This window comes from Alligator mississippiensis, chromosome 4 (genome assembly GCF_030867095.1).
Source record: "Alligator mississippiensis isolate rAllMis1 chromosome 4, rAllMis1, whole genome shotgun sequence".
Classification (NCBI taxonomy): domain Eukaryota; kingdom Metazoa; phylum Chordata; order Crocodylia; family Alligatoridae; genus Alligator; species Alligator mississippiensis.
In genome coordinates, this window is record NC_081827.1 from 23,254,105 (window position 1) to 23,266,622 (window position 12,518).

The 12,518-nt window shown below is 38.4% G+C and overlaps 1 protein-coding gene and 1 long non-coding RNA gene across 2 annotated transcripts in view; one reads left to right on the top strand and one right to left on the bottom strand.

Annotated features, from left to right (window-relative positions):
• MAGI2 (membrane associated guanylate kinase, WW and PDZ domain containing 2) overlaps window positions 1–12,518 on the top strand; it is a 1,249,850-nt gene that overhangs the window by 1,179,992 nt on the left and 57,340 nt on the right. The window contains exons 18-20 of the mRNA XM_019487511.2: window positions 2,485–2,659; window positions 5,705–5,945; window positions 7,101–7,244. Coding sequence (XP_019343056.1) covers window positions 2,485–2,659; window positions 5,705–5,945; window positions 7,101–7,244 — 560 coding nt within the window. The remainder of the gene's footprint in view (window positions 1–2,484; window positions 2,660–5,704; window positions 5,946–7,100; window positions 7,245–12,518) is intronic.
• Window positions 1–12,518, bottom strand: part of LOC132249961 (uncharacterized) — an 88,968-nt gene that overhangs the window by 27,860 nt on the left and 48,590 nt on the right. The window contains exon 2 of the long non-coding RNA XR_009461509.1: window positions 11,117–11,208. This is a non-coding gene — a long non-coding RNA (uncharacterized LOC132249961). The remainder of the gene's footprint in view (window positions 1–11,116; window positions 11,209–12,518) is intronic.

Sequence of the window (12,518 nt, forward strand, 5' to 3'; positions counted from 1 at the left end):
ATCCAGATAGATCCAACTACAGTAGCACAGGTTACCTTAAGCAGCAGAGAAAGCAGAGGCACACCTGAAATGGTTGGGTGCTACAAAGGATGGGGGGGTTGGGGGAGGCTCAGGAGCAATTGCTGAGAACAGATTAGGCAGGCCACATCCGGCTGACGGGCTGCATTTTGCCCACCCCTGGATTAGGGGTTAGAACACAGATGTCACATGGCTCAGTTTCCTTGCTGTCTCACTGGATGACACTGGGCTTAACCTCAAATTTCCCACTTATGCAACAGGGATAATATCCAATAGCTACATAAAGGAAATGCAAACATAAGTGGCTATATAAATGCAAAACAGTAGTATTGTGTGATCTGGCTACTTTGTCTATAACTGTGATTTTCTAGAATAGACTCAGTGGACCACATTTTCAAAAGCTGCCTCTAAAACTTAAAAGCATAATGAGACCTGCACTGTAAATCATGCTGGAAGTGCCCCGTGCAGCAGCTCCTTTAATATTTTTCATTTCAGTGCTTTCCCCCAGCCGCCCCTGATTGGCGAAGGGATCCCACCAGCCAGACCATTTGCCACTGATCACCAGGGAAGCAAAAATTGTGGCATATTTAAAACCACCAATTGGGTACGATGGGGGCAAACAGCTAAATGAAAAACATTGAAGAAGCCACTGCGGGAGACAATTCCAATGCGATTTACAGAGATCCCTAGCAATTAGACATTTAAGGCCCCTGCCACACATTACACTTAAGACATCCTAATCTGCAACCCAGCCATACAGTCACTCAATTAATGACATGATAAAATGAGTAATAAACCACAAAGTTATTCCACAAAAAAATGTGTAACAGCTTTGTGGATGGTTCTTATCATGCCATTAATTGAATGTGTGGCCATAGGTGGCTGGAAGCCCTGTCAGCTGAGGGGGCTCCCAATTGTAGGAGCTCATTACTAGCCAGGGCAGGAGGAGCCTGGGATCATGATCCCAGACTTCTCCTGCACTGGTAATAAGGCATGAAGGGATCTGATGCATGATCCCAGAATCACGCCTCCTATCAGTCATGTGTGGCATGGTAGGAAGTATGATTGTGTGGATCCTGCATTTGATCCCATCACACCTTTTACCTGCATGTCTGGAAGGGCCGTAAATATGCAATCAGTATTGATTGCACCTGTAAATTCAGGTTCAGCCCCAAGTTCTTGGAGTGAAAACTTCAAGGCCTTTTTCAACAAATTGGCAAAAATTAAACTATCCCCAAGAATCCAAACTTTTTAAATGAACATAAAATAAGTGAGCACAACTAGGAAACTATATAGATAGGAGGTAAAGGTTAGAAATCTGGTAAAAATTAGAAGAATTGAAAGTGCTAAGGAGACCATAATCAGATCAAGCCCAAGACCAAGATCTCACATGCACACATGCCAGGATCAAGCTCACACAACGCACACCCACAGTTTTAAATTAGGACTCCTATTTGTCCAGCTGCAAATGGGAACAAGGAGTCTAAAGGTGTTTTCCCTGACCAACTCCCTGCATTATGAGAAGTAGCCTCTGAAGCTGTTGCATTCCCTTCTATACTTGTGGGCAGAGCTACACTGGTTGTTTTCCCTAGGTCATCCATGCCCATATCTATTATACTTGGCAGCTGGCATAGCTATGCCACTATGCTGTAGGAAATCTGCTGTGCCAGGCATAGGCTTTGCACAGACTCAGCACACTCTTTCACCCCCAATTTCCAAAGCAGGAGAAAACCTGCACTGTTCATGGCAGATCCCCTTTCTAATTCTCTCCTTGTCCATTGTGTTCTTTTCCCCACCTTTCATCTTCATTGTCTTTTCAGATGGGAGGCTGCTTGGGAAAAGGACCCTGGTTTTCTACATGTATCTGTAGAGATCTTGGCATGTTGCATGCTACTGTCAAATTAATAATAATTGTAGCTGGGTATTTTAAATGCATCTAGGTTAGTTTCGCTATCCATAGCCCAACTTGCAAGCTCCTATAATAAGATTAAACCTTTCCCTAAAAGGGTCTATGGGAAAACATTAGTTGACTTGAAAAAGAGCAGGAGAAGCCACAAATAGATCAGCATTTTAGATCTTGTTGCAACAGTTTGTCATCCCATAACTGTAATGAAAGCAGTAAAATTTTTCATTCTCCCCAAATGTTAGTTTCCAAATATCAATATTTCTAGGCTACACAGAATTTCTGAAACACAGAAGCCATTTACCCAGTTTGATTGGGTTTTAAATAACAGATGTGTCAGCTGGAGTTATAGAAGTGACCAGGATTCCAGATCTCAGGGAATATCAAATGAAGCTTATTCGGTTCAGAAGTCTTCAAATCTAATTATAAGCCAAGATAATAAAAGCGACAAAACGTAAATTTTCAGAGGTAGAATGTGACAAAAAATGATTATTGTCTACCTTTGCCCTTTATTAAATACCACATGGTGACAGCTCTTTAATCTCCAGCTTCCCATTATGCAGAGCTGAACAGTCCAGCTTCAGCACCAAGCTCAGAGAAACAGAGCCCCATGGCACAGCAGCACAGCCCGATGGCTCAGCAGAGTCCACTAGCACAGCAGAGCCCAGTAGCACAGCACAGCCCTGTAGCACAGCCACCACCTCCACAACCACTCCAGTTACAAGGACATGAAAACAGGTAAGAACCACTGCTCCCTATTCTGTCTCCTTTAAGTCCAGTTTGAGATCATGGCCTAAGTGGTCTCCCCTCTGTTTCTAACTATTGTGATCTGGGATGTTGCTTGTTGGCAACTTTGACCCAGCATTCAAGTGGTAACATGCACAGTATAGAATTAAATTTAAGCAAATTAAAGTGCGTTAAATTAAAGTGACAAGCATTGTTTGTCTACAGGTAAGAAATATATCAGCCTAATCAAAGATCTAGCAATGCTTTCCTAAAATGAGATGTACTATGTTCAAGTGTAAGACCCTCAGAATTAATTTTTTGCTAGAAAACTGAACAACATGATAGTATCATTGCTATTTCATTTTTTGTTACAAAACAGGTTTATACCTATTAAGGTCACAGAAATGGAGCCTTTTTAGTAAATTTAAGAACTAACCCCTCTATCTTCTGTTAAATAAAACACTGCTGCCAAGAAAATATTTTTCACTTACAGCAGGCTTTATCTACAGCAAATCAATTTCATCCAGATGATTTTTCCTATTACATGTATAATTTGTGTGTACATATTGTGACTGAATGATACAGCAAATTAGGGAAGAATTTTGTGACCAGCTACTTTAAGAGCAAAATGTATTTAAAATAGATCTAGATTGAAGAATAACATACTAGTTTGTGCATTTTCTACTTTCTAGTCGACACTCTTTTATCCTTAGATTTATTTTTTTCCTGTCAAATAAAGCTGATTACACTACCTGCCTTTATGCTTAACTTGACAAATTAATATATGTCCTTGGCCCATAAACAGTAAAGGCCAGTTCTACCATTTCTGTACTCTGTTTGATAAAGGAATGATATTTAGTTTTGCCTTTGGTGTTATGCACTATAAGTCACCTGTGCTTAATACGCCTATCATATGAACCAAAATGCCTGCCTCCAATATTTCTACAGGTTTTAAGTTTATTTTTCTCATATTTCATTAGACACCAAACTGAATTAGCCCAGTTCTCAGAAGATCTGTGCCTCTCACGAAGTCTAATCCTACAACAATTTTCAGTCCCACTTGGGCCAACTTCATCTCCATTATAAATGTCCGCAAGATTGGAACCCTTGTGTGACATGAACTATATATTTTTTTTAATTATGAAAAGATGGCTTGTCCAGCATTTTACTGGAAGTCCAGTGAAGTATATTTGTTAATAAATCCATTTGCATAGTCAACAAGAGCTACTGTGGATTCAATTTGTAAATAACTGCATCATCTTTTAGGATACAGATATGCCAGTATAGTATGAACACTGTATTAGCCATTGTCTATAATGGCTAGTGTCCCAGGAAAGAAATGTGGTATTATTAATTGATATAGTATGGTATTTTACTAGCTGTTAATGTTCACATGTTGCAATGTGTTTATATAATTATGAACCCAGAAAGGTTGTTTTTCTGTCATCCAAGGTTAACACACTAACTGATGTTTAAATTTATAAACATTTTTTTTTCCTTACAAAAAACTCACTATTACAATAATTTTGTATTCTACATTTTTGCTACAGGAAATCACTATACTAAAAAGCAAGGAAGCTAAGAAGATTGCAAATAAAAAAGTAGATACTATTATGAATACAGTGTACAGATTTTGACAGTACATATGTCAGTGTATATTTGCAGTCTTTCAGGAAAGTCTTACAGGAAATAAATAGGGTTTTTTTTTCCTTTTCTTTATGTGTCTGGTTGGAAATATAGCTAATAATGTCTAATTTTTAGGTATTACACTATAACAATGAAGTTTCTTTGTTGTAGTTTAAAAAAAAGAGACATCAACAACACCATAAAACTTATTTTGATGAAGAAATGAGCAGATTCAAAATAATGTTCAGCCTAATTTCAGCTGCTGAATGCATTCATTGGTGTCTTTTTTTCATGGAGGACAGTGTGTACATGATTTCATTCAATGCATTAACAGCTTGCTGAAGCTTTAATAAGGGCATCCTGAAATATACATCAAACAAATACAAGCATTAGATTATGAAAGAGTCTGCTAAGTCATGATTTTAGTTAAATCAAAATTAGACGCCTCTTACAGAAGTGCCTGAACAGCACATTCAGGGCCTGCTTTAAGACATGTTCAATATGTTACACAACTAAAGCATTTAAAATGACATTACGAACTGGATTCCCTTTTTCTTCTTTAAGTACAGCGCTATATAATTCACCAATGCCCATTTGGATAAATATGCACTGCTTGCTTTTCTGAGGAAGTATAATTTCTTTGGAAGACTGTGGGCCTCAATTTCTTTTATCTGTTACCAGTTAAAACAATGTTTTATACATTATTAAATCCTCATTAACCAAAATCTGTTTCCTCCATTCATAAATGTGCATTGTATGACACGTCTACACTCAAGTACTAGCATGACTTACTAGGAACAGCTATCATAAGATTTTTTAGGAAGTCATAGCACTTAATATTCCCTATATTAATGGCAACTATATCAAATATTTATTTTATTAACAACATAATGGCTGGGCCAAAGAACATGTCCTTTCCTGAATTTAAGAGCTCACAGTAACAGTAGCTTATCTCAATAAAATACAGAGGCTGCAAATGTCTACATTTCTTTAATATTTTAATACTTCACTTCCTCTATGCAATCTGAGTTCTGGAACAAAGTACTAAACAAGCAAATGTATTCTTTCCCTTTGTACTATATTTTTATACATTAAATTTAGTCTTTGGGTTAGACAAGGTAACTGAGTCCTGTTTCAGCCCCTGCCACATTGGGCCTAGTCCTACTCCCATTGAAGCCGATGGAAAAATTATGCTCAATGGTTTTGGCAAAGTCACCTAGCCACAAATTAGATAACTCTATTTTGCCCTGGAAAGCACAACTCAGACACAGGATCTGCTTCTCTATGAAGCCCAGCTTTATACAATTTTACACCTGAGTAGTCTCCTTTTAAGTCTTGGTATTGCATTTCATGCCTGCTTACAATTTGTTTTAGCCTCACACAGCTTTCTTAAAGTATAAAGCACCAAAATAATCATTCTAACTTACTCAGTTATAGGTCAGAAGTAAAAGCAAGACAAGATGTGAAACCTGACATCCGACAACCTCCATTTACAGACTACCGGCAGCCCTCAACAGACTACAGACAACCTCCATTAGACTACAGGCATCCGCCAGTAGTGGATTACCAGCAGCCACCACCTCTGGACTACCGGCAGCCACCTTTGATAGATTATAGGCAGCATTCTCCTGACACCAGGCAATACCCTCTCTCAGATTACAGGCAGCCCCAGGTACAACCCAAAAGAATTACAGAGCTCAGAAGTGCAGATTTTTAATTCACCTTAAGCTTTTTATGATGAATTAGTATCTTCTTGCTAAAAAAATTAATTCCTAATTCATTAATGTTTGTGAAAAGATATGTAATATTTTATAATGCTGTAGCTACAACTATAACCAGGCCTTTTTAATATGCATCAGAGAGTTAAAATACTTGTGAGACAACCCACTTTCCAGAACAGCCATATACCAACCATTCAAATACTCGCTTACCACAGGCAAAGCCTTAAAGACTCGATCTCATCCTAATACAGTAAACCTTGTGGTACATCCAGACCAGATTCATAGATTCATAGACATTAGGGCTGGAAGGGACCTCGGAAGATCATTGAGTCCAGCCCCTTGCCCCAGGGGCAGGAAGTCAGCAGGGGTCATAGGATCCCAGTAAGATAAACATCCAAATGTCTCTTGAAGGTGTTCAAAGTAGGTACTTGAACCACCTCCGGCGGCATTGTAGCAGATAACTTGCAGATAGCAAGTCTACATAATATTCTATTGCTGTAGAAAATGAAGATTATTTCAAACCAAAATAACTACAAAGAGCTTTATAAAAGTATCAGAGGGATATTGTTCCTTATTCATAAAATGATTTTTGTATACTTGGACTTGCTGTGAATAATCTATGCAAATCAAAACGTGTTGTATGCTAATTAGTCAGATGTCTGTTTTCACACCAAGCCCAATCTCTCAACCTTCCAGAAATAAGCTTTATGTTAGCGGTTTCATTAAGGTGAATCAAATCATTCTCATGTATTTCTAATGGTGTTAGGAAGGCAGGATTGGGACCAAAGCTTAGATTTAAACAAATGACAAAAAGTGGGTAAAAATTGGCTTAAAAATATGGCAGAAAGATTATTAAATCAAAAGGCACATGGTCTACATTTTTGGAAGCCCTCAGAAAACACTACAGACCCAGAAAGCTCTCATAAGCTTCACTTTAAGGGACATGGGAAAATGTAAATACTTGGTAAAAATCATAGTAATGATTTATTTGCATATGATAATTGAGTAATTCAATACTCACATAGATATGCTGTAGGGTTTGACTTAACAAAAACAAATCCATTCATATAGTCATTTGGATTTTCACTTTGTTTTTACCTATATAGGATTTTGATTATTTCACTGTTGACTTGGAGAAGGGAGCCAAAGGATTTGGATTTAGCATTCGAGGAGGAAGAGAGTACAAAATGGATTTGTATGTGTTGAGGTTAGCAGAAGATGGGCCAGCAATAAGAAATGGAAGGATGAGGGTGAGTAATTTAGCTCTTTAGGAACAGTCGTAAGGCATAAATTCTAAGAAATATTTTGCATCAGGATATTTTTGTGCAGATTGTGTGTAAGAAAGAGTTATATTTTGTGACAATAGAAATTAATTGTTTTCTTTCCTCCTGTCAAACAAGGGCAACCACTTTTCACTATAGAAAAGCATTGAGGAAATAACATTAAATAGACAACAGGTCTGTATCACTTCTTTGTAAATGGCTTAGGCCATATTTTATTACTAATAGCTGCTTGGGGAAAGGCTTGGAGAGGGGTTGTATTTTTCTCCATTTTATTTAACTCATATCTGAGTATGTTAAACCCCACCCTCCCCAACAAAGTGTTTGTTGCTTCCTTAATCAAAATATTGGCATAATCAGTATTCATTTTCTAGCTCAGATATACAGGTAAAAAGTAGTTTGTAAATGAGATAGCGTCCAGAAGAATGAGGCTCAATTTCTGGCTCTTCCACTGATTTGATGTGACCTTGGGAAAACTAGTTATCCTCTACTTTCCCCATCTCAACCTCTGCTTGTTATGTCTATTTAACTGATAAAATCTTCTCTCCAGAGTGAAATATTTTCACTCTTCTCCTGTATAATAGCTGGTACAACAAGACACTAATTTCTGTTGGGGCGTCTAGTTGCTAATATAATAAAAAAACCATCAGTCCACAAAATGTGAAAAAATTGCAACATTCATTTAGAAAATTATACAAAATACAACTTTACTATATGTAGGAGGAATAATTTGACAAGAAAGTATGTTTTTCATCCTTCCAGCTATTTGTAAAAGTGGCAATAAGCTTTAGATTTGGCTATAAACACCAGCAGTTTATTGACGAAAAAAAAATGGGGGGGCGGGGAAGTCAACCAGGCTAGTTCAGTTAAAATGACTAACCAGAAACAGCTTGTAAGCTTGTTTCACCAATATTACTATATTTATTCACATACTATACACATCTTTTTCCCAAAAAATAGCTTTAAGGAAAATTCACAAGCTGTTTCTGGTCAGTCATTTTAACTGAGCTGGCCTGGTCTGACTCCCCGTTTCCTGCCCCCCCACCCCCCCTTTTTTTTTTTGGTTCATCAAAAAACAACCACGCAACCATTTCTTGCATGGAGAATAGGATGTGAAGCTAATGAAAAGACTCTGCCTCCGCTTCGCAAAGCCAGAGCCTACCGCCCTTTCAATGGCAAGAAAGATTCTGCCCATTCCTCCATTGTTTTGTTAAGGAAAAATCTTTATTTCTTCATTCCACCTTCCCAAATTAAGGTGTGTGTCTTATAGGGTAGGGGTGTATGGTATGTGAAAGATAAGATGAGCAATAGAAAAAACATTGCTGTGCTAGAAGAATGTTTGTAGATGGTGTAGTTCTGAATTCATTTATCTACCTACGCCCCATGCAATCTCATCACATTGCTTCCATCTTTTAAGAATACTGAGATTTATATTAACATAATATTATGGTGCAAAACTTCAACACGCGGGTCAGGATTTTCTGAAATGTTATTATGGTCCACATGTCAGTGTTAAGTTGCCCTTTTTATACAGATTTGTAGGACTTAAGTCAGCCCTCCATTATGCAACAGAGTACATAGCCCCAGCAGTGGCAGGTGCCTGGAGAAGTGTTGTAGACAAATCATCCTACAAACTCCACTTTGACTAGGAATTAGATTCAGCTAATACTGCCCGGTAACTCAAAAACACTGCCTTGCTATATTTAGGATATGAGATATACTTTGGTGTGTCAGTTAATAGTTAAACCTTAAATTTAAAATTTCTTTATATGTATATTTGTTCTTTCCTCTATTGTTGCATTATCATAATTAACTATGCTTAATAAAACATCAACCAGAATTCACATTATTACCTATGGTGTAATTAATGGTGAGGAAAGTGATAGTGTTGTCTTTTAATGGTAACTTATGTAGTTGAGAACATATGACCATGGTTATAGAACCACAAAGGGCAACACTTTTAAAGAAGTGTCATTGCAAGTAATTTCCTGTATTTAACCAAAGGCCTGACCTGTAAAATTATATGCAAAAATTGAATAGAATAACATCACAAGTATAAAATGGACCTTAGAGTTTATTGAATGAGTAATGCTATATCCATTTTACAGAATGAACTAAAGTATATTAGTCTATGGCTCTTTTCAGTCTCATTAGGAAATGTTTTATAACCTTCTATGAAAAATACTAATTTCTTAAACAAATTATTGTAAAACTGACCTAACTGTTAATGTGATTGCATGAAGCCAACAATCACTGCTCCCAGATGTACACCTCTTCATGTCTCTTTTTGTCCCTCTCAAATGCACTCCTTGGGGCACAGGTTGTGCCATCTCCTCTCTGCTCTTACTGAGACTGCACAGCTCTAACATTCTTACACTGGACCTCTGGGCTGCAGCTTTCTTATTTAACAACCATTTACATGGATATACCCATTGAGTTTAGCATCTGTATGCCCATTAATCCGTCCTCCTCTTCCTCCCCCCTCCCCCCCCCCCCCCGGCCTATGACCAGCAAGAATGGTTTCTTCAAAACCAAGTAGCATTTATTCACTGGCAGAAACACGATATCTAGGAAAATGGGTTAAAGAAAGCAGGAGCTTTCTATGCCTGTTTACTAACCTAAACTTAACATTTCTATCCGTAACTTAAATCAGTCCATTAAGGTTGTTTTTCTTCTCTTTGGTTGGAAAGTCAGCTTGCTTGTTGAAACATCTGTCATCCTGTTTGCCAGAGCCTCCTTTATATAACTGTAGTGCTTGATAATGTTCTCGGTACTCCCCCATCTACCCCTCTTTATTCACAGGCCAACAGTCCCTGTGATCCAAGACTTTAAGCCATAATAATACTAAAGCAGCCAGCCCAGTAGAAGGCAAGGAAGGTAGTTTCATTCTTTGAGGGGCAGTGACAGGAACTATTACTTCTGACATTGTTTTGTTTCCCTGTTAGTCTTTGCAGTCACAAGATAATATCAAATTGATAATCCAAGGCACCACACCAGCCAAGCCATGAAAGGAGAAATTGAGGCCAACTGTTCCACTGTGAAGAACATATCAAGATATAATTAAACATATTATGGATTAAGGCCTATTTTAAACTCAGAAGTTTTACTGGTAGAACTATTTTAGTTTAGGAGGGGGTTTTTTTATATTAATAGTTACTCTGGTACAGGTGCATAAGGGTCACTTGTATAATTACTCCATTTCCTGTTGAAGAACAGTATAAAGCATTTTGATACCAACCTAACTGCACCAGAATATGGAATTGTGCCATTTTAAGATCACCAGTATAGTTAAAGCAGTAGGACTTACCAGGTGCATCTACACTTGCACTTTACTGCAGAGTTGACTAATTAGCTCTGTAGTAAAGTGTTACTGTCTACCCCTGTGCTGGTATTAGGGTGCAGTAAATTAATTAACTCCACCATAAGATAGTATTGTTGGGGACAGTACTGTCTTAGGGCAGAGTCATTTACTGCACAGAAATGCATGTGTGGACAGTGACTGGGACCGCAGCAGTTTGAACTGGGGCAGAGCAGCCCCAGTCTGGCAGCAGTCTTGGAGAGTCAACCACACAGCTCCACAGTTTTGGCATTCTTGTACCCCAGCCAGCCCCAGTGCTGCCACCTGGAGTCCAGACCTGACTCCTCGACCCTGCTGACAGCCCAGGGCTGCTCCACTCTGGCTCAGATTGCTCTGGTCCTGGGCGCATATGCCGATGCTGTGCCTGGGACCACATGACTCCAGTGCAAACTGCACCAGAGTTTATCACATTGCCTTAGTGGCATGTGTAGATATACCCACTGTGCAGTATAGACAAGATCAGAGAATCAAGCCAAAGCCTAACCTGCATTTTCTCCTCTTCGTGAGAAGGCATCATGTAACTTTAGTGATGAACAGGTCTCTGGGGCAATCCCGGCTCAACTGAGTTTGGATAAGCTGTGGAGCATATGAAGGTCTATCATAATACATTCAAAATGAAGATCTTGAGGAGTAAAGTTTAAATAAATTTGAAGTATGAGAACTCCAGAATTCTAAATTTTACAAGGTAGTAAATTAGGTGTAAATAAAGAAATAAAGAACTTGGTTGGAACAGTGTTTTTAAAGGATAACTTTTTGGAGGCAATAAAGGAAACCAGTCTTATAAATGAATTCATAACATCTTTGCTGAAAACTGAGAGGAAAGATTCGAAATGGTAGAAAGATTATAAGCCATAATATGACCCAGTAATCTGACGCAAAATCTCTGAGGTTCCTGGTTTATATCAAAGACAAAATGATTCATTATAGAAAACTGTCCTTGTGGGAGATACTGCAGATACTTAATTGCAGTCTACAACAGCCTCAATGAATTCTGGGGCCTACTTTTTTATTTTGACAAAGCACACGTGTCATGGTTGTTTTTAAAGCCTAGCTTGGACCTCAGTTGCAGAACTGTGAAAACATCCCTTTTGATCTGTTTTGCCGACTGATCTCAGATTAGTAAATATTCCGCAAGGGTTACACATGGAGGCCATGGCTCCTTGGATGAGCTGCTACCACAGCCAGGCATTTCATAAACATCCTTGAAGAAAAGCTGAGCATGAGAATGCTGAATTGACAATGGCCATATCTACATGAGATGCTGACTGCGTAGTAGCCTGATACTACTGCGCAGAAGCGCCTCATGGCAACAACTTGCCATGCAACGCTGCTGCACAGTAGTATCAGGCCACCATGCATTAACATCACAAAAAACATGTTCGTTGGCATTAATGAGCAGTAACTCGGATTACTGCACAGTACTTGTTTAGTACAAGTACTAAATGACTATGCAGTAACAATTGCACAGTCAGCATCTTGTGTAGATGTGGCCAGTGAGGATTTTTGACCAGGAAACTCAGATACTTCCTGAGAACTGGATAGACTGTTACATGAAAATTGGGGTCTTGCATGTCAAAAGTCATAAGCCTGTACACAGAATGTAGAGAAAGGATTATATAAAAAGCTTGGGGTGACAAATACATTTGTTGAGGTGTCAGATGTAGGGATTGGATTGGATGCACCTTAAGGTCCCTTCCAACCCTATAATTCTGTGAACTAAAAATTACTCTCTATCCAGTTTTCTTCCTTGACATGGGGAGTTAGTGAAAATTGAACCTTCTGGACTAGGGACAGACATTCGAAAAGCCTGAGCCTGAATTGATTCAATCTGTGCAGGTTACTCTAACCTGGCTAGTCTAAATCACTTTGTAACTGCACAGACAGCT